The 23,414-nt window shown below is 35.1% G+C and overlaps 1 protein-coding gene across 1 annotated transcript in view; it reads right to left on the reverse strand.

Annotated features, from left to right (window-relative positions):
- Positions 1–17,670: 17,670 nt before the first annotated feature.
- Positions 17,671–23,414, reverse strand: part of kmt2e (lysine (K)-specific methyltransferase 2E) — a 30,460-nt gene continuing 24,716 nt past the window's right edge. Inside the window, 10 exon segments of the mRNA XM_039792210.1 lie at positions 17,671–19,251; positions 19,253–19,361; positions 19,364–20,000; positions 20,096–20,175; positions 20,435–20,514; positions 20,645–20,910; positions 21,261–21,803; positions 22,706–22,762; positions 22,856–23,082; positions 23,259–23,409. Of these exon segments, the coding sequence (XP_039648144.1) occupies positions 18,966–19,251; positions 19,253–19,361; positions 19,364–20,000; positions 20,096–20,175; positions 20,435–20,514; positions 20,645–20,910; positions 21,261–21,803; positions 22,706–22,762; positions 22,856–23,082; positions 23,259–23,409 (2,436 nt within the window). The 3' untranslated portion in view covers positions 17,671–18,965.

Raw genomic sequence — 23,414 nt, forward strand, 5'->3', positions numbered from 1 at the left:
TATAGTATGTCCAAGAAAGTCTTAAAAAGTCATAGTATAGTATGTCCAAAACAGTCATAGTATAATATGTCGAAAAAAGTTATTAAAACGTTATAGTATAGCATGTCAAAAAAATGTTAAAAAAGTCATAGTATAGTATGTCCAAGAAAGTTAATAAAAAGTCATAGTACAGTATGTCGAAACTGTCATAGTATAGTATGTTGAAAAAGGACATAGTGTAACATGCGAAAAAAGTTAAAAAATAGTCATAGCATAGTAAGTCGAAAAAAGGCATAGTATAGTATGTCTAAAATAGAAATAAAAAGTCACAGAATAGTATGTCGAAAAAAGTCATGTTATGGTATGTCAAAAAATGTCATAGTATAGCATGTCGAAAAAAGTGTTTAAAAAAGTCATAGTATAGCATGTCCAAAAAAGTGAATAAAAAGTCATAGTATAGCATGTCGAAATAAATGATTAAAATGTCACAGTATAGTATGTCGAAAACGTCATAGTATAGTATGTCCAAGAAAGTGTTAAAAAAGTCATAGTATAGTATGTCCAAAACAGTCATAGTATAGTATGTCCAAGAAAGTGTTAAAAAAGTCATAGTATAGTATGTCCAAGAAAGTTAATAAAAAGTCATAGTACAGTATGTCGAAACTGTCATAGTATAGTATGTTGAAAAAGGACATAGTGTAACATGCGAAAAAAGTAAAAAAAATAGTCATAGTATAGTAAGTCGAAAAAAGGCATAGTATAGTATGTCTAAAAAAGTGAATAAAAAGTCATAGTATAGTATGTCCAAAAAAGTGTTAAAAAAGTCATAGTATAGTATTTCCAAGAAAGTGTTAAAAAGTCATAGTATAGTATGTTGAAAAAGGTCATAGTATAACATGCGAAAACAGTTTAAAAATAGTCATAGTATAGTAAGTCGAAAAAAGTCATAGTATAGTATGTCCAAAACAGTCATAGCATAATATGTCGAAAAAAATTATTAAAAAGTCATAGTATAGTATGTCGAAAAAGTCATAGTATAGCATGTCGAAAAAAGGGGTAAAAAAGTCGTAGTATAGTATGTCCAAAAACGTCGTAGTATAGTATGTCCAAGAAAGTGTTTAAAAAGTCATAGTATAGTATGTCGAAAAATGTCATAGTATAGCCTGTCGAAATAAGTGATTAAAATCTCACAGTATAGTATGTCTAAAATAGAAATAAAAAGTCATAGTATAGCATGTCGAAATAAATTATTAAAATGTCACAGTATAGTATGTTGAAAAAGTCATAGTATAGCATGTCGAAAAAAGGGGTAAAAAAGTCATAAATATGTCCAAAAAAGTCATAGTATAGTATGTCCAAAAAAGTCATAGTATAGTATGTCTAAAAAAGTGATTAAAATGTCACAGTATAGTATGTCTAAAATAGAAATAAAAAGTCATAGTATAGCATGTCGAAATAAATTATTAAAATGTCACAGTATAGTATGTTGAAAAAGTCATAGTATAGCATAACGAAAAAGGGTAAAAAAGTCATAGTATAGTATGTCCAAAAAAGTCATAGTATAGTATGTCCAAAAAAGTCATAGTAAAGTATGTCCAAGAAAGTGTTAAAAAAGTCATAGTATAACAAGTTCGAAATAAATTATTAAAATGTCACAGTATGTCGAAAAAAAGAATTTAAAAATGTATAAAAAATAGTATTATGTCAAAAGTCATAGTGATAGTATGTCCAAAAAGTCATAGTATAGTATGTCCAAGAAAAGTCATAGTTATCCAAAAGTCATAGTATATCAAAAACAGTCATAGTATAGTATGTCCAAGAAAGTCTTAAAAAGTCATAGTATAGTATGTCCAAAACAGTCATAGTATAATATGTCGAAAAAAGTTATTAAAACGTTATAGTATAGCATGTCAAAAATGTTAAAAAAGTCATAGTATAGTATGTCCAGAAGAAAGTTAATAAAAAGTCATAGTAAATTATTTCAAGAACAAAACTGTCATTGTATAGTATGTTGAAAAAGGACATAGTGTAACATGCGAAAAAAGTTAAAAAATAGTCATAGTATAGTAAAAAGGCATAGTATAGTATGTCTAAAATAGAAATAAAAAGTGTCATAGTATAGTTGTCCAAAACAGTCATAGTATAGTATGTCCAAGAAAGTGTTAAAAAGTCATAGTATAGTATGTCCAAGAAAGTTAATAAAAAGTCATAGTAAAGCATATGTCGAAACTGTCATAGTATAGTTGTTGAAAAAGGACATAGTGTAACATGCGAAAAAATATAAAAAAATAGTCATAGTATAAAGTCGAAAATAGAAATAAAAAGTCACAGTATAGTATGTTGAAAAAAAGTCATGTTATGGTATGTCAAAAAATGTCATAGTATAGCATGTCGAAAAAAGTGTTTAAAAAGTCATAGTATAGCATGTCCAAAAAATGAATAAAAAATCATAAGTATAGTATGTCCAAAAAGTGTTAAAAAAAATAATAGTATAGTATGTCCAAAAACGCCATAGTATGATAGTATGTCCAAGAAAGTGAATAAAAAGTTATGAGTATGTTGAAAAAGGTCATAGTATAACAATGAGAAAAAAAGTTTAAAAATAGTCATAGTATAGTAAGTCGAAACAAAGTCATAGTATAGTATGTCCAAAACAGTCATAGCATAATATGTGGAAAGAAATGATTAAAAAGTCATAGTATAGTATGTCGAAAAAAGTAATAGTATAGCATGTCGAAAAAGTGTTAAAAAAGTCATAGTATAGTATGTCCAAAAACAGTCATAGCATAATATGTCGAAAAAAATGATTAAAAAGTCATAGTATAGTATGTCGAAAAAGTCATAGTATAGCATGTCGAAAAAAGGGGTAAAAAAGTCATAGTATAGTATGTCCAAAACAGTCATAGCATAATATGTCGAAAAAAATGATTAAAAAGTCATAGTATAGTATGTCGAAAAAGTCATAGTATAGCATGTCGAAAAAAGGGGTAAAAAAGTCGTAGTATAGTATGTCCAAAACAGTCATAGTATAGTATGTCCAAGAAAGTCTTAAAAAAGTCATAGTATAGTATGTCCAAAACAGTCATAGTATAATATGTCGAAAAAAGTTATTAAAACGTTATAGTATAGCATGTCAAATTGTTTTTTTAAAAAGTCATAGTATAGTATGTCCAAGAAAGTTAATAAAAAGTCATAGTACAGTATGTCGAAACTGTCATAGTATAGTATGTTGAAAAAGGACATAGTGTAACATGCGAAAAAAGTTTAAAAAAAAGGCATAGTATAGTATGTCTAAAATAGAAATAAAAAGTCACAGTATAGTATGTCGAAAAAAGTCATGTTATGATATGTCAAAAAGTGTCATAGTATAGTATGTTATGGTATAGAAAAAAGTGTTTAAAAAAGTCATAGTATAGCATGTCCAAAAAGTGAATAAAAAATCATGGTACAAGCATGTCAATACAAGTCATAGAATAGCATGTCCAAAAAAGTGATTAAAAAGTCATTATATAGAATGTCCAAAAAAGTCATAGTATAGTATGTCCAAAAAGTCATGTCCAAAAAGTCATAGTATAGTATGTCCAAGAAAGTTGAATAAAAAGTCATAGTTTATGTAAAGCGCAAAAAAAGTGTCAAACAAGTCATAGTAACAGTATGTCGAAAAAAAGTCATAGTATAGCATGTCCAAAAAAGTGAATAAAAAATCATAGTACTAAGTATGTTGATACAAGTCATAGTATAGCATGTCAAAAAAGTGAATAAAAATCATAGTATAGTATGTCCAAAAACGTCTCATATAGTATAGTATGTCCAAGAAAGTGAATAAAAAGTCATAGTATAGTATGTCCAAAACAGTCATAGCATAATATGTCGAAAAAAATGATTAAAAAGTCATTGTATAGTATGTCGAAAAAGTCATAGTATAGTATGTCCAAAACAGTCATAGTATAATATGTCGAAAAAAGTTATTAAAACGTTATAGTATAGCATGTCAAAAAAAGTGTTAAAAAAGTCATAGTATAGTATGTCCAAGAAAGTTAATAAAAAGTCATAGTACAGTATGTCGAAACTGTCATAGTATAGTATGTTGAAAAAGGACATAGTGTAACATGCGAAAAAAGTAAAAAAATAGTCATAGTATAGTAAGTCGAAAAAAAGGCATAGTATAGTATGTCTAAAATAGAAATAAAAAGTCACAGTATAGTATGTCGAAAAAAGTCATGTTATGGTATGTCAAAAAATGTCATAGGATAGCATGTCGAAAAAAGTGTTTAAAAAAGTCATAGTATAGCATGTCCAAAAAAGTGAATGAAAAGTCATAGTATAGCATGTCGAAATAAATGATTAAAATGTCACAGTATAGTATGTCGAAAAAGTCATAGTATAGTATGTCGAAAAAAGTGTTAAAAAAAGTCATAGTATAGTATGTCCAAAAACGTCATAGTATAGTATCCAAGAAAGTGAATAAAAAGTCATAGTATAGTATGTTGAAAAAGGTCATAGTATAACATGAGAAAAAAGTTTAAAAATAGTCATAGTATAGTATGTTGAAAAAGATCATAGTATAACATGAGAAAAAAGTTAAAAAATAGTCATAGTATAGTAAGTCGAAAAAAGTCATAGTATAGTATGTCCAAAACAGTCATAGCATAATATGTCGAAAAAAATGATTAAAAAGTCATTGTATATTATGTCGAAAAAGTCATAGTATAGTATGTCGAAAAAAGTGTTAAAAAAGTAATAGTATAGTATGTCCAAAAACGTCATAGTATACCATGTCCAAGAAAGTGAATAAAAAGTCATAGTATAGTATGTTGAAAAAGGTCATAGTATAACATGAGAAAAAAGTTTAAAAAAAGTCATAGTATAGTATGTCCAAAACAGTCATAGCATAATATGTCGAAAGAAATGATTAAAAAATCATAGTATAGTATGTCCAAAACAGTCATAGTATAGTATGTCCAAGAAAGTGTTAAAAAATTCATAGTATAGTATGTCCAAAACAGTCATAGTATAGTATGTCCAAGAAAGTCTTAAAAAGTCATAGTATAGTATGTCCAAAACAGTCATAGTATAATATGTCGAAAAAAGTTATTAAAACGTTATAGTATAGCATGTCAAAAAAATGTTAAAAAAGTCATAGTATAGTATGTCCAAGAAAGTTAATAAAAAGTCATAGTACAGTATGTCGAAACTGTCATAGTATAGTATGTTGAAAAAGGACATAGTGTAACATGCGAAAAAAGTTAAAAAATAGTCATAGCATAGTAAGTCGAAAAAAGGCATAGTATAGTATGTCTAAAATAGAAATAAAAAGTCACAGAATAGTATGTCGAAAAAAGTCATGTTATGGTATGTCAAAAAATGTCATAGTATAGCATGTCGAAAAAAGTGTTTAAAAAAGTCATAGTATAGCATGTCCAAAAAAGTGAATAAAAAGTCATAGTATAGCATGTCGAAATAAATGATTAAAATGTCACAGTATAGTATGTCGAAAACGTCATAGTATAGTATGTCCAAGAAAGTGTTAAAAAAGTCATAGTATAGTATGTCCAAAACAGTCATAGTATAGTATGTCCAAGAAAGTGTTAAAAAAGTCATAGTATAGTATGTCCAAGAAAGTTAATAAAAAGTCATAGTACAGTATGTCGAAACTGTCATAGTATAGTATGTTGAAAAAGGACATAGTGTAACATGCGAAAAAAGTAAAAAAAATAGTCATAGTATAGTAAGTCGAAAAAAGGCATAGTATAGTATGTCTAAAAAAGTGAATAAAAAGTCATAGTATAGTATGTCCAAAAAAGTGTTAAAAAAGTCATAGTATAGTATTTCCAAGAAAGTGTTAAAAAGTCATAGTATAGTATGTTGAAAAAGGTCATAGTATAACATGCGAAAACAGTTTAAAAATAGTCATAGTATAGTAAGTCGAAAAAAGTCATAGTATAGTATGTCCAAAACAGTCATAGCATAATATGTCGAAAAAAATTATTAAAAAGTCATAGTATAGTATGTCGAAAAAGTCATAGTATAGCATGTCGAAAAAAGGGGTAAAAAAGTCGTAGTATAGTATGTCCAAAAACGTCGTAGTATAGTATGTCCAAGAAAGTGTTTAAAAAGTCATAGTATAGTATGTCGAAAAATGTCATAGTATAGCCTGTCGAAATAAGTGATTAAAATCTCACAGTATAGTATGTCTAAAATAGAAATAAAAAGTCATAGTATAGCATGTCGAAATAAATTATTAAAATGTCACAGTATAGTATGTTGAAAAAGTCATAGTATGCGTCGAGTAAAAAGGGGTAAAAAAGTCATAAATATGTCCAAAAAAGTCATAGTATAGTATGTCCAAAAAAGTCATAGTATAGTATGTCTAAAAAAGTGATTAAAATGTCACAGTATAGTATGTCTAAAATAGAAATAAAAAGTCATAGTATAGCATGTCGAAATAAATTATTAAAATGTCACAGTATAGTATGTTGAAAAAGTCATAGTATAGCATCTCGAAAAAAGGGGTAAAAAAGTCATAGTATAGTATGTCCAAAAAAGTCATAGTATAGTATGTCCAAAAAAGTCATAGTAAAGTATGTCCTAGAAAGTGTTAAAAAAGTCATAGTATAGCAAGTTCGAAATAAATTATTAAAATGTCACAGTATAGCATGTCGAAAAAAGTGTTAAAAAAGTCGTAGTATAGTATGTCCAAAAAAGTCATAGTATAGTATGTCCAAGAAAGTCTTAAAAAAGTCATAGTATAGTATGTCCAAAACAGTCATAGTATAGTATGTCCAAGAAAGTCTTAAAAAAGTCATAGTATAGTATGTCCAAAACAGTCATAGTATAATATGTCGAAAAAAGTTATTAAAACGTTATAGTATAGCATGTCAAAAAAATGTTAAAAAAGTCATAGTATAGTATGTCCAAGAAAGTTAATAAAAAGTCATAGTACAGTATGTCGAAACTGTCATTGTATAGTATGTTGAAAAAGGACATAGTGTAACATGCGAAAAAAGTTAAAAAATAGTCATAGTATAGTAAGTCGAAAAAAGGCATAGTATAGTATGTCTAAAATAGAAATAAAAAGTCATAGTATAGTATGTCCAAAACAGTCATAGTATAGTATGTCCAAGAAAGTGTTAAAAAAGTCATAGTATAGTATGTCCAAGAAAGTTAATAAAAAGTCATAGTACAGTATGTCGAAACTGTCATAGTATAGTATGTTGAAAAAGGACATAGTGTAACATGCGAAAAAAGTAAAAAAAATAGTCATAGTATAGTAAGTCGAAAATAGAAATAAAAAGTCACAGTATAGTATGTCGAAAAAAGTCATGTTATGGTATGTCAAAAAATGTCATAGTATAGCATGTCGAAAAAAGTGTTTAAAAAAGTCATAGTATAGCATGTCCAAAAAAGTGAATAAAAAATCATAGTATAGTATGTCCAAAAAAGTGTTAAAAAAATAATAGTATAGTATGTCCAAAAACGTCATAGTATAGTATGTCCAAGAAAGTGAATAAAAAGTCATAGTATAGTATGTTGAAAAAGGTCATAGTATAACATGCGAAAAAAGTTTAAAAATAGTCATATTATAGTAAGTCGAAAAAAGTCATAGTATAGTATGTCCAAAACAGTCATAGAATAATATGTGGAAAGAAATGATTAAAAAGTCATAGTATAGTATGTCGAAAAAGTAATAGTATAGCATGTCGAAAAAAGTGTTAAAAAGTCATAGTATAGTATGTCCAAGAAAGTGTTAAAAAAGTCATAGTATAGTATGTCCAAAACAGTCATTGTACAGTATGTCCAAGAAGGTGTTAAAAAGGTCATAGTATAGTATGTCCAAAACAGTCATAGTATAGTATGTCCCAGAAAGTGTTAAAAAAGTCATAGTATAGTATGTCCAAAACAGTCATAGTATAATATGTCCAAGAAAGTGAATAAAAAGTCATAGTATAGTATGTTGAAAAAGGTCATAGTATAACATGCGAAAAAAGTGTTAAAAAAGTCATAGTATAGTATGTCCAAAACAGTCATTGTATAGTATTTCGAAAAGTGTTAAAAAAGTCATAGTATACTATGTCCAAGAAAGTGAATAAAAAGTCATAGTATAGTATGTTGAAAAAGGCCATAGTATAACTTGCGAAAAAAGTTTAAAAATAGTCATAGTATAGTAAGTCGAAAAAAGTCATAGTATAGTATGTCCAAAACAGTCATAGCATAATATGTCGAAAAAAATGATTAAAAAGTCATTGTATAGTATGTCGAAAAAGTCATAGTATAGTATGTCGAAAAAAGTGTTAAAAAAGTAATAGTATAGTATGTCCAAAAACGTCATAGTATAGTATGTCCAAGAAAGTGAATAAAAAGTCATAGTATAGTATGTTGAAAAAGGTCATACTATAACATGAGAAAAAAGTTTAAAAATAGTCATAGTATAGTAAGTCGAAAAAAGTCATAGTATAGTATGTCCAAAACAGTCATAGCATAATATGTCGAAAAAAATGATTAAAAAGTCATAGTATAGTATGTCGAAAATGTCATAGTATAGCATGTCGAAAAAAGGGGTAAAAAAGTCGTAGTATAGTATGTCCAAAAAAGTCATAGTATAGTATGTCCAAGAAAGTGTTTAAAAAGTCATAGTATAGTATGTCGAAAAATGTCATATTATAGCCTGTCGAAATAAGTGATTAAAATGTCACAGTATAGTATGTCTAAAATAGAAATAAAAAGTCATAGTATAGCATGTCGAAATAAATGATTAAAATGTCACAGTATAGTATGTCGAAAAAGTCATAGTATAGCATGTCGAAAAAAGTGTTAAAAAAGTCGTAGTATAGTATGTCCAAAAAAGTCATGGTATAGTATGTCCAAGAAAGTGTTAAAAAAGTCATAGTATAGTATGTCCAAACAGTCATAGTATAGTATGTTCAAGAAAGTCTTAAAAAAGTCATAGTATAGTATGTCCAAAACAGTCATAGTATAATATGTCGAAAAAAGTTATTAAAACGTTATAGTATAGCATGTCAAAATTTTTTTTAAAAAGTCATAGTATAGTATGTCCAAGAAAGTTAATAAACAGTCATAGTACAGTATGTCGAAACTGTCATAGTATAGTATGTTTAAAAAGGTCATAGTATAACGTGAAAAAAGTTAAAAATAGTCATAGTATAGTAAGTCGAAAAAAGTCATAGTATAGTATGTCCAAAACAGTCATAGCATAATATGTGGAAAGAAATTATTAAAAAGTCATAGTATAGTATGTTGAAAAAGTAATAGTATAGCATGTCGAAAAAAGTGTTAAAAAAGTCATAGTATAGTATGTCCAAGAAAGTGTTAAAAAAGTCATAGTATAGTATGTCCAAGAAAGTGAATAAAAAGTCATAGTATAGTATGTTGAAAAAGGTCATAGTATAACATGCGAAAAAAGTTTAAAAATAGTCATAGTATAGTATGTCCAAAACAGTCATAGCATAATATGTCGAAAAAAATGATTAAAAAGTCATAGTATAGTATGTCAAAAATGTCATAGTATAGCATGTCGAAAAAAGTGTTTAAAATGTCACAGTATAGTATGTTTAAAATAGAAATAAAAAGTCATAGTATAGAATGTCGAAATAAATTATTAAAATGTCACAGTATAGTATGTCGAAAAAGTCATAGTATAGTATGTCCAAGAAAGTGTTAAAAAAGTCATTGTATAGTATGTCCAAAACAGTCATAGTATAGTATGTCCAAGAAAGTGAATAAAAAGTCATAGTATAGTATGTCCAAAAAAGTGTCAAACAAGTCATAGTACAGTATGTCGATAAATGTCATCAGTATGTCGAAAAAAGTGATACAAAGTCATAGTATAGTATGTCGAAAAAAGTGATTAAATAGTCATAGTATAGTATGTCTAAATAGTAGTAAGAAGTTATAGTATAGTATGTTGAAAAAGGTCATGTATAGCATGCGAAAAAAAGTTTTTAAAAAAAGTCATGGTATAGTATGTTGAAAAAAGTGATAAAAAAAGTGACAGTACAGTATGTCGAAAATAAGTGATAAACAGTCAGAGTATAATGTCTAACAGAAATAAAAAGTCACAGTATAGCATGTCGAAAAAAGTGTTAAACAAGTCATAGTACAGTATGTTTAAATAAGGCATAGTCTACCATGTCGAAAAAATTATAAAAAAGTAATTGTATAGTATGTCAAAATAGTAATAAAAAGTTATAGTATAGTATATAAAAAAAGTCATAGTATAGCATGTCGAAAAAAATAATATAAAGTCATAGTATAGTATGTTGAAAAAGATCATAGTATAACATGCATAAAATAGTCATTACTATAGTATGTCGAAAATAGAAAATAAAAAGTCACAGTATAGTATGTCGAAAAAAGTCATGTTATGGTATGTTAAAAAAGTCGTAGTATAGTATGTCCAAAAAAGTGAATAAAAAGTCATATTATAGTATGTCGAAAAAAAGTGTCAAACAAGTCATAGTACAATATGTCGAAAAATGTCATAGTATAGCATGTCGAAATAAATTATTAAAATGTCACAGTATACTATGTCTAAAATAGAAATAAAAAGTCACAGTATAGTATTTCGAAATAAGTGTTAAAAAAGTCATAGTATAGTATGTCCAAAACAGTCATTGTATATAGTATTTTGAAAATAGTGATTAAAAAGTCATAGTATAGTATGTCCAAGAAAGTCAATAAAAAGTCATAGTATAGGCAGCTTGACACACTCCTACTGACTGATTCAGACTTTGTGAAGTTCATTACAGAACAAATAGATTTCTTTCTGCAGGTAAATAGGACTGATGGCGTCTCAGCTTCAACCCTCTGGGAGACACTTAAAGCATGTCTCTGGGGACAGATTATTTCTCACTCTGCTTATATTAGGAAGATGAAGTATAAGAATATTGAGGAACTATCTTCAGAAATTAAGGCTCTGGACAGGCTCATATCTGGTTCTCCGACCCCTGATTTGATTAAGAGGAGAGTAGGCTTACAAACTGAAATTGATCTCTTAACTACCGCCCAAGCGGAGAGGCTCCTCTTTAAGTCCCATAGTAGATTCTATGAAGAGGGGGATAAACCTTCCAAACTATTAGCCAGTCAACTCCGCCAAAAAGCAGTGTCCCGTATTATTTCGCAAATTGTGCTACCTGACAGCTCCTCAACGGAGGACCATCAGGCTATTAACAACTGCTTTAAAGAGTTCTATTCTAAATTATATTCTTCAGATTCAACACCTGATCACAATCAATTTGACGCTTTTTTTTCTAATCTGAACATTCCTACTATTGACCCTGACTCTAAAGAACGATTGGAACAAAATTTGACACTGGAAGAAATCAACAACGCAATAATGTCTCTTCAGAGTGGAAAAGCCCCTGGCCCGGACGGGTTTCCAAATGATTTTTATAAAAAATTTAAAGATAAAGTTGCCCCTCTTCTTCTCTCAGTCTATGCAGAAGCCCTGGAGAATAACATTCTTCCGCCTACGCTTCCCCAGGCGTCTATTACACTGTTATTAAAGAAGAATAAGGACCCTCGTGATTGCTCATCTTATAGACCAATCAGCCTGACAAACTGTGACGGCAAAGTGTTCTCAAAGGCCATTGCACTCCGGCTTGAGACAATTCTTCCTCATGTCATTTCGGAGGATCAGACTGGGTTTGTCCAGGGCAGACAATCCTATTTTAACCTGAGACGATTGTTTAATATCATCTATACTGAATCTAGCACTCCATTCCCAGAAGCAGTAATATCGCTTGATGCCGAAAAGGCGTTTGATCGGGTTGAGTGGGGTTATCTTTTTCATACACTTGGCAGGTTTGGTTTTGGCCCTAACTTCACTCACCTTATCAAACTCATTTACACTGATCCAACTGCCTCAGTTTATACCAACGGTATTTCGTCGGAGTATTTTCCTCTTCATAGAGGGACAAAACAAGGGGATCCAGTGAGTCCGTTACTTTAGCTATAGAGCCACTTGCCATAGCTCTTAGATGCAATAATAGTATACAAGGTATCTCACTTGGTGGCCTAACTCACACTGTCTCGCTTTATGCAGACGACTTGTTACTATATGTCACCAACCCCATCACAACTACCCCTGAAATCCTTAAAATCTTACAGGAATTTGGTAGCATATCTGGGTATAAACTAAATTTTAATAAGAGCAAATACTTCCCCATTAGTAGTAATGCCAGTTAATATCCCAATCTGCCATTTAAGTTGTCCGCCGAGTCCTTTACATATCTGGGTGTAAAAGTCACCAAATCCTATTACAGTCTATTTAAAAGTAACATCACTCCTCTGTTGGAACAGTACAAACAAGATATTAAAAGGTGGTCTATTTTGCCACTATCTCTTATCGGGAGAACACATTCTGTAAAGATGAATATTGTACCAAAGTTTCTATATTTGTTTCAGGCACTGCCTGTTTATATACCACAGTCTTTTTTCAAGGCATTTAATCAAATGATTTCCTCCTATATATGGAACAATAAATCAGCTCGCATAAGAAAAGAATTCATGGAAAGACCAAAAGATGTGGGTGGGCTTTCACTTCCAAATTTGCGCACGTATTATTGGGCTGCGAATTTTAATGCCATCTCTCTGTGGTTAAAAGATTGGAATGATAGGATCCCTGCATGGCTCCAGATTGAAAAGGTTACAAGCAGCACACACTCCCTCCCTGCTTTACTTTGCGCATCTCTACCATCACTAGTTAATAATATTAAGGGTAATGTAATTGTAACTCAATCACTACGCATCATAAATCAGTTCAAAAGGTGTCTGGGTATTCAGAGTATTTCTATTCACTCACCAACAATACACAATCATCTTTTTCAACCATCCCTAATGGAAAATGGCTTCAAAATTTGGTATGACAAGGGCATTCATAGTATTGAGGACCTGTATGTTAATGATACTTTTGCTAGCTTTGAATAACTGTCCAGAAAAAATCTGGATTAACAAATAATCATTTTTTCCAATACTTGCAAATTAGAGTAAAATTTTACTCATAAAAATTATCTATATTCCTACACTCCCCTCTCCTTCTTGTTTGGATTCCCTATGCGACGAGTAAATGTGCTGACTAAGAGAAGAATATCATTTATTTATTCCCATATCATGGACAGCTGCAACCTCTCTATTTCACATATTCGAGAACAGTGGGAAAATGACTTGGGGGCGCAGCTGTCTGATGAGGAATGGGATATGGCTCTTACTAGAGTCCATTCTTCTTCCATATGTTCCAGACATTTTTTTAATACAGTTTAAAGTGTTACACAGGTTGCACTTCTCAAAAGCCAAATTAGCAAGAATATTTCCAAACGTAGACCCATTATGCGATAGATGTAAACAGACGCCAGCTACTTCCTATCATATGTTCTGGTCTTGTCCGAAACTTGTTCCTTTCTGGTCATCCTTTTTTGAAGTCATCTCTAAAGCTTATGCTTATAACATCTCGACCTCTCCCTTGGTTGCTATTTTCGGTTGGTTTTCTGATACAACAGGATCTGTTCCCCCTATTCATCTACAGAGGGTCATTGCTTTTTCCTCGTTATTAGCTAGACGCTTGATTTTATTTAAATGGAAGGCTGCTACTCCTCCATCACACCACCACTGGATTAGGAACATTATGCAGAATGTTAAGCTGGAAAAAATCAGATGTACCCTCAACGGTTCCATCAACAGATTCTACAAAACCTGGGACCCTCTGATAACTTATGTGAACAATTTACCTGGTCTGGAACTGGAACTGTGAATATTTAAACCTGCCCTTTGTCGATCCTCTTATAAGGAATGTTAGGTGCACTTGTTAATATATATATATATATATATATATATATATATATATATATATTTTCTTTTTTCTCCTGTCCGTCTGTTGTCTGTGACAAGTCTGTCAGGTTGATTTTAGGTTTGGTCTGTCTTTGTCTTGTTGGGATTGTTTTTCTATGATTATTTGTAAGATAGAGAATATGATTGCTTCAGGTTATAACTGGAAATGTACAAATACAGTGTTTAAAAAAAAAAAAAATCATAGTATAGTATGTTGAAAAAGTCATAGTATAGTATGTCCAAAAAAGTGTTAAAAAAGTCATAGTATAGTATGTCCAAAAAAGTCATGGTATGTCCAAGAAAGTGAATAAAAAGTCATAGTATAGTATGTCGAAAAAAGTGTTAAAAAAGTCATAGTATAGTATGTCCAAAAAAGTCATAGTATAGTATGTCCAAAAAAGTCATGGTATGTCCAAGAAAGTGAATAAAAAGTCATAGTATGCATGTCGAAAAATGTCATAGTATAGTATGTCGAAAAAAGTGTTTAAAAAAGCCATAGTATAGCATGTCCAAAAAAGTGAATAAAAAATCATATCGTATATCGTATGTCGATACAAGTCATAGCATAATATGTCGAAAAAAATGATTAAAAAGTCATATTACAGTATGTCGAAAAAGTCATAGTATAGTATGTCGAAATGTTTTTTAAAAAGTCATAGTATAGTATGTCGAAAAATGTCATAGTATAGCCTGTCGAAATAAGTGATTAAAATGTCACAGTATAGTATTTCTAAAATAGAAATAAAAAGTCACAGTAGTATGTCGAAAAAAGTGTTAAAAAAGTAATAGTATAGCATGTCGAAAAAAGTGATAGCATAGTATGTCGAAAAAGGTGAATAAAAAGTCGTGGTATATTCAATTCAATTTTATTTATAGTATCAAATCATAACAAGAGTTATCTCAGGACACTTTACAGATAGAGTAGGTCTAGACCACGCTATATAATTTACAAAGACCCAACAATTCCAGTAATTTCCCCAAGAGCAAGCATTCAGTGCAACAGTGGTGAGGAAAAACTCCTTTTAGGAAGAAACCTCGGACAGACCCATGCTCTTGGTAGGCGGTGTCTGACGGTGCCGGTTGGGGGTGTGATGAACAATGGCAATAACAGTCATAATAAAGACAATGGAACAATGACCAGAAATAGTATTTGTAGTAGTTTATGGCATAGCAGGGCACTGCAGGGTGTTTCAGGACGTAGCAGGGCACTGCAGAGCGTAGCAGGGTCTAACAGGGCATAGCAGGGCGCAGCGCAGGACCACCGGGATAGCTGCAACCATGATTTAGGTGCCACCCTAATCCAAGGAAACATGCTGGACAAAAGAAACACATAAGGACTCCGGGGAATAAGCTCCACAGTCAATGTCAGTCAGTGGGTCAAAAGGAAGTCCCCCGGCAGTCTAAAACTATAACAGCATAACTAAGAGAGACAGGTTAAGGAGAGGAGCCTGGTCGGGCTAGAACTCTATCCTGCCGAATCGGGCTGTACTGGCCTGCCTCCCTCTACTTTGATTATATCATTGGTTATATGGTAGATTAATCTGACGACTATGAAGAGAAGCAGAGAAGAGAAGGGGTCGTTTTGAGACAGGATGTGCCTAATTTTGGCAATGTTACGAATATGAAAAAAGGCTGTTCTTGAGGTTTGTTTTAAGTGGGCGTTGAAGGATATATCCTGATCAAAAATAACTCCTAGATTTCTTACAGTAGTGCTGGAGGCCAGGGAAATACCATTCAGATTAACTGTATCTTTGGATAATGAGGTTCTGAGGTGTTTAGGGCCCAGCACAATAACTTCAGTTTTATTTGAGTTTAACATCAGAAAATTGTAGGTCATCCAGGATTTTATATCTTGGTTTCATCTGGCTTGATTGACAGTATAATTGGGTGTCATCCGCAGTATCCGAGTATAGTATGTCGAAAAAAGTGATAAAAAAGTCATAGTATAGTATGTCGACAAAAGTGGTAAAAAAAGGCATAGTATAGTATGTTGGAAAAAGTGATAAAAAAAGTCATAGTATAGAATATCAAAAGAAGTCATAATTTAGTATGTCTAAAAAAGTAATAAAACGTCATTATAGTATTGCTGCGTTCCAGACACAATTTTTAGCCAGTAAGTTACGACTTCAAGTCACAACTCACGACTTGGTAGCATTCCAGGCAAAGTCACCACAAACCCTTCTAGCTAGCGTTAGCTAGCAGCTACCTAACGTTGACATTAGCTAGTGCTAGCTGATACTAGCGATTTCTAGTCAGCGACATATTTTGGGCTTCATTTAATAAACATAACCTGTAGTAGTACACAATCGTATATGTATTGTTTTGATTACAATGTGCGGAATTACTTTACGTTGCCTATTTATGTATATTTATTTCTATTTCTCACTGTTAATCACAATCATGTACTCATTTGTTTATTGCATACATTTTGACAGGGTAATGTTATCTACTCTAAAATCATGCATGGCTGTTATGCACTGACAGGAAATTACTCTTCTTTTGCAGTCGGGCAGAGCATTACCTGTGTTTGCCTGCCAAAATAGATACCTGCTTGTTTTCTCACTATCTTACTGTGTAAATGTTTAATAGTTTTGTGTTCGCCGTTGCAGTTGCAACCGCTGCAGCTTTCTCGCCCGACATATTCACAAGTTTTAAATTACGTCGGTGGCCCCGTACTGTTGAGGTTGAGTAGTGTCCAGCGTTCCACACTTGACGTTTTGAGTGCAGCATTCTGGTACTCGTAGTGCACTGCATTTGGCCATACTTCATTCACATAAGTAATTTTAACTCAAATTGGCAAGCATAAGTACAGGATTTCAGACACAGCAATAGTATAGCATGTCAACAGAGTCATAATAGGATGCCATAAAAATACATAGTATATCATAAAAAGTCATAGTATGGTATGCCTTAAAAATATCATATAGAATGAGTAGTAAAGTAGTAGGTCAAAAAATCATAGTAAAATGCCATAAAAAAGTTATAGTATAGTATGCCATAAACAAAGAAAAAATGATTAAGATATGTAAAACAGCAGGATCTAGCAGGATTCCATAAATAAACTACTCCGAATCACACCATGCGCCTACACAATGATTACATTTACAAACTTTAGCAAACACCCTTTTTGGACAAATATACATTTTGAAAAATAAGTTACAAAATGTATTACCTTAGAAAATAGTTTTAATTATTTTAAAAAGCCTTTATTGTCGCTCTTTAAGACCCCTCGGACATTGTAAAAATGATTAATTGATGATCAAAACAGAATTGTTTCAGCTCCAACATATTAATTTGAAGCTCCAACCTTGACTATGTTCTGTGAAGTGTTAGTGTACTTCACATATTTGTAATTCAGTTTTTTTTCCCCAACATTCAGTGTCAGCTGTTTTTAAAATGCTTTCTCCTGCCCTTTTTTCTGTTATTGTTTAGATTCTTTACTTTGATGTATCCTTGCCCTATATTATGCAATGAACCAACTTTCCAAGGCAGATAACTTAAATTTTCATAATTGAAAACTAAATAATTCTTTAAATTCACTGTTTTTTCTTACTCATGTTCAATGAGATAGCAGTTATTTGTGTGATTTTTGTGTACTTTATTTTATGGATGTACATGTACTTCCTGGGGTGTGCCTAGTACTGTAATTGCCCAACGAATTAACCAAGAGTAGTACGGATATCAACTACAATATGCTGTTATCAAACAGGAAATCTCTGAAGCAGAAGCTTTTTGCCATCCTTGAATGTTTCCCTTCTTCTTTCCTGAAGGTAGAAGAAAGCTGAGCGGATATTCATCAAAGAAGCTGTCAGCTGCCCAAATTCTCCCAGAGACACATGACAAGACAAGTTGTATAAAACTGTCATTACAGTGATTTATTATAATGAACCATGAAAATAGCCAACCAGTGCAGTGTCTGTGAGTCTCTCCCTCCACACAAACATACACACACACACACAAATAATAAAAAGACAAAGTTGAAAAGTCCAGAGAGGGGGGAAAAAATAAAATAAAAGTAATGCTACAGTCACAGAAACATTCAGCTTTGCAAAGAAGAGCGTTCATATTTACAACAATATTTCAAAAATGGGATGGGAGCAAATTGTACAAGCATAGAAAAGAAAAGAAGCAAATATTTACAACCTGTTCCTGGTGAAAGCTGGAGTAACCACCTATACATTAAATTACATTTTCTACAAATAACCATTGATATTCAAAAATAAACCGCTAACGTTCTACCTGTGGCCGAGACCACTTTGCCTACCTCAGAAGACTACAAGCACTCATTACAAGAAATCGCACACTTTCCTCCTTTAAGCAGACATACTCTTTCACACCCACGCACCCCCACACACACACACACACACACACACACACACACACACACACACACACACACACACACAGTGTGTGCAACCTCCCAAAGTGGTGAGGCAGGCTCCCAGAAAAGGGTCTTTTCTGAATCTGCAGCGGTGAACAGATATTTGTTGTTAGACAGAGGAATAAAAAAAATAAGTGTTTTTTTCTCTATACAAAAAGCTTTATCTTTGCTATAATGAGCCACTAGATTAAAACAAATAAATGGTGTAGAGAGCCGACAACAGACGAGAGAATTGGAAGTAAAAGGAATAAGTGACAAAGAAGGAAGAGGAGGAGAGGGGGGAGGAGGGGGAGAGAGAGAGAGAGAGAGAGAGAGAGAGAGAGAGAGAGAGAGAGAGAGAGAGAGAGAGAGAGAGAGAGAGAGAGAGGGCATAGAGGCTGGAATGTCCATTGATAAACAAAAGTGCGGGGCCTTACAACGGGAGTCCAAACAAGACACAGAACAAGATCTTTCCGCTCCATCACATGAAGGATATATAAAAACTAACGGAGGCCAGAGAGAGAGGGCTATGAGCACCGGGGAGATTGTCCATCTTCAGATTCATACAGTTTGTCTAGAAGATCATTTTACAGTCCTTTTTTCTAGATTTTTCTGTCCATGTTATTTTTTTTTTTTTTAAAAAGCATCCATTTATCCCACAATCAGCTGTTTTTCCACTGGCCATGTGTTCAGGTATATAGAAAACATATCTACAGCTTATGATACACGCCCCTCTCGAGCTGAGTTCTCAGGGGTTGCCGGGGGCTGTCAGCAGAGAGGGCGGTCAGTGCCACCCTGTGCTCAGGTACCCCGAGCTGTGAAAGGGGGTCGAGGACGCAGGAGCTCCACGAGTCCCAGAAGGCATCTGGGAGGCAGCGGCCTGGGCCTGGCCTTGTTGAGTCTGTTGGGGAGGAGGAGGGGGAGGTGGAGGCAGTCCAGTCTGCTGAAGGGGTGGGGGGTACGTCGATGGGGCCACTGAAGGGTTAGTGGCGGCACCTGGGTGCAACAACGCCGGCTGAAAAGCCCCTAAGTTCTGAAAATGGTGGGATATGTGGGGAGGCGGAGGAGGACGGAGGAGGGGTGAGCGACAGAGTGGTTCGCAGGGTGCTCCAGCAGTGGAGGGGCTGTGCTGGGAGGTGGCCGAGGGGCGGAAGTGGAAGGAGTGGAGGAGAGGTAGTGGCTGCTCAATGGGTGGTTTTGGTGAGGGGGGGTGTGAGAAGGGAGGAAGGAGGGAGGGTGAGGGGGAGGGGGGGGGGGGGGGGGGGGTGTGGGGGGGGGAGAGGAGAGCGGTGGGAGCAGCTGAGCTCTGATAGTGCATGCTGTGGGGAATAGTCTGCATCAAGGGCTGAGAACCAGGAGGATAAGGGGGTGTGACAGCAGGTTTAAACACGGGAAAAGGTCCGGCAGGTGAGGGGGTCTGGCTGGGAAAATATGCTGTGGAGGCCGGTGGTGCTGGTGGAGGAGGGGGAGGTGGTGGTGGGGCACCCTGTGTGTTATACTGGGAGAAAGGAGCTGGGCCAGTCTGAACCTGGGGCTGCTGGGGTTGGTTTTGAGGCTGAGCAGAGAACAGCGCCCTCTGGCTGCGGTAGGGAGAGCCCTGGGGCTGAGGAGAGTGGAGGAGGGAGGGTCCAGGGTAGTGGACAGGGGAGGAGGGTAACGGGGTGGGATGAAGCTTCGTGGGGGTCAAAGGGGCCGGCTTGGGTGCTGCAGGCTTGCTCGGTGGCTGGTTGGTCGGATTTGGCGTCCGAGGCTGACTGTCAGCGTCTTCCTCCTTCGTTGGCCGGCTGGGAGGCTGGGCAAGAGGACCAGGGGAGCAGGGCTGTGAGGGAAGAGAGAGAGAGAAAGAGTCAGACGCTTGTTGATAACTTGCTGAGATGAGACCGATCTTCCCTTATGTGGGTAATGTTGACTTACTGTGTGGGTTGGGGTCTTTTGAAGACTTGGAGATGGGCAATCTCTCAGTGCAGGTGTATCTCCACCTTCTGTCTCACCATCTAAAAAGAGGGCAAAAAAGTAAAAAAAAGGTTAATGCTAAAAAAAACAAAAAAAAAAAACACATCACATCCTGGTTGCTTCCCACTGCTTTCAGTCTTTATGCTAAGATAACAATTTCCTGGCTACAGCTTTACATTAAACAGACAGATTTGAGAGTAGTATTTATTCTCATCCAACTCTCGGCAAGAAAGCAAATAAGCATTTGTCCCAAAATGTCAAACTATTCCTTTAATGCAGATGATTGAGAGTCATTCTCACCTGTGTCTTTGTCTTTGCTGAGCAGCAGAGCTCTGTGGTAGCTGCGTTCTCGGGCCTGCTCTACAGAAGTGGACGACGTCCTAAAAAACATTGAGAAAAACATTGGGATCAGTGGTACAGTACATACTAGATAAGCTAACATGAATGACAACTGACTAATAACAAAGGTTCCTAATCTTTTTAAGTAGAAGTACATTTAAAAGCACATACCACTGTCCCTCCCCTCCTTCTTTCTCCCCTTTCTCTCCAGGCGTCTCTGCCTCCTCACTTGTCTGGGGCTCTTTTACAGTGGTGGTGTTGGTGTTGCAGAGAGGAGTGGGAGCAGGGGGTAGAGGAGGTTCACTGGTTGTCTCTAGCGCAACAGGGAAGGCGTCCACAGTCAAAGGTGGCAAGGTGGAAACAGGAGAGCTGCACTCGGTCTTGGAGCCGCTGCGACGAGCTTCGCGCTGACGTTTCCTGTATTCTAGCAGGGAAACCTGGGAAGATGCAGAACCAGAACCTAAATGTCATTTATGAACAAAGACCATGTCTTGTGTTAAACCAGTAGAGGGCAGCATTTGGACAGTAACTCACACAAAGAGCAGTGTGAGTCAATGCATCTCTTGAGATCATTAAATCCACATGGCCAAGAAAGGATGGGATAGAAAACAGGCCTAGACAACGATGCCCCATACATCTGTACAGTCAGTGTAACTGTACTCATTAACATCACCTTATGTACAGTAGTAAATGGTAAATTCTATGAGTTATTCTTGATTTTCTTAATTATCTCACAATATATTGCATCCTCTCCTAACATACATTCTGTTTAGCACTGCTCACTCACCTTTTTCTTTTGTGGGGGGTTCTGCGCTGACCCTCCTCCTTCGCCAGAGCCATCCCCATTCAGTGAGCGTGAGAAGGCAAGTGTACTTCCCTCCTCAGAGCAGGGGTAAAAGAGCTGCCCCTGGCCTTCATTGAAGGGGGCCTGGGAGGCAACCAATGACACTGTTCCTGCGGTGGACCCTGCTGCAGCCCCAGCTGCAGCCTCAGGCCTGAAGGGAGCTACCAGAGGCTCCAGGGTGTGTGAGGGGGTGAGGTCCCTTAAGTTTGAATTGACTGGAGAGAAGTTCAGGCCAGCTGGTCCAGTCGGGCCTCTGTCTGGGCTTTTTATCCAGCCAGGAAAAGAGGAAGCACATGTTTCTGCAGATGAGGAAGCCTCACTGCCCTCTAAAACCACACCATCTGCCCTGTCCTCTCCACAGTCCACAGACTCAGCAGCTGGAGGCTGTGGACTCTCAGGAACTGACACCTTGGCTTCTGTCGGGAGTCCATCTATACTGGGAGCCCTGGCACTGGGAGAGGAGACCAACGAAGGGGGGCGATCGGCCTAGGAAAAGAGGGAGGAATCAACGTCAGGGGACTGTCATAATAAAGTATTTGCATTTAAAACCTTACACCATCTCCACTAGGGGTGTGCCATATCATATTGTTTACAACAATACTGGTATAATCTTTAATATGCTAAAAAAAAAAAAAAACATTATATATATCTATCTATATATTATGAGAACGGCAATATTCCGTCTTGTTGACGTAATGACACAGCGTTAGCTTACCGGTGGCCTGCAGTTGCAATTTTCGAGAAACCATGGCCACAGCCGGAGTCGGAGATGACTGGGAAAAACAACAGAACTGGAAAATGCTCCAGCTTCCCGAAAGTCACGATGTGACAACATTTTGCCTTCCACATGAGTTATGTCATCAAACGGACGGTAAAGCGTGTTAGGCTTGGACGGGACTTTTTGGTGCATTCAGGTGTAACTCGATATCTCTGAGAAACTCAAACCGTTTATGTTAAGTACCCTTCTGCCATCTAGAAGGAACTTTTTTGTACCAGCACTGTGTGAAGTTTGTAATACATTTTGTGTGCACAGGACTTTTTTTTTTTTTCTTTCTGCTGTAGTATCGCCAGAGGTATCGAGTATCTTTTTTTTAATACTAGTATTGTATCAAAGTTTAAAATGTCGGTATCATGACAACCTTAGTAGTAACTTTTAAATAATGGTTGAAATTTCCTGTTATTAAAATTACTCAAAATAAATACATTTGTTAGAATAGTCATTATTTTAAATTAAAAAAAATATATGATTATCTCTACTGATGAATAAAAAAATGTAACTACTAATTAAGTTGTTGACCTGATCAACAATTAAATCTGATAATCATTGAACCCTAACCTTTGTGAGGAAAAAATATATATATCAATCTTTGCTTTGTCCTTCAACTCACCTCTTGCACACTGGGTTTCCGGCTGACCTCTGGGGAGCTTTCCACTGAAGATTCACTCTGTGTAACAAGAACAAACTCAGTCACTCCAGTTCTTTTTCTCATGTAAACAAATTTGCAATCTCCATAGCATTTCCATATGGACAGCCTTACCTCCTGAAGGGCATTAAGTGTCTGTGTTGGGGTGCTGAACAGGGGCTCTGTACTTGGCTCCTCGGTTCGGGGACGTGGAGGAGTAGCCAGTAAGATGGGTGTTGTGGGTGTCTCCAATGGGTCTGACCTTGTAGGCGTGGCACAAGGGGAACCGTAGGGTGTCGAGCTCTCGGACATACAGGCATCTAACGGACTCAAGCGCCGCTTTTTCAAAGGTGTGGGCAACTCTGTGGGAAGAAATATGGTGTGTGCTTTAGCTGAACATCCATCCAATATAGTTTTTGCACTTCTTATGTTGATGTAGTTATTGGTACAACGTGGTGTGAAAAACGTATTAGAGTGTGTAGAGTTTTGTGTGGTCAGACACGTTAATGTTGCACGAGACTGAGTGCTGGCTACCTACCTGGTAGTGAGCAGGTACCATTGTAGGGTAGAGGGCTGTCAGAGTCTCCATTAACGAGGGGGCTGAGAGGACCCTCACTGGGCATGAGGAGGCTCGGTCGTCTGGCTGGGCTGGTGGAGCCCTCCTCCTCTAGAGCTTGCTTCAACCATCGCTGTA

Source organism: Perca fluviatilis, chromosome 23 (assembly GCF_010015445.1).
Source record: "Perca fluviatilis chromosome 23, GENO_Pfluv_1.0, whole genome shotgun sequence".
Lineage (NCBI taxonomy): Eukaryota > Metazoa > Chordata > Actinopteri > Perciformes > Percidae > Perca > Perca fluviatilis.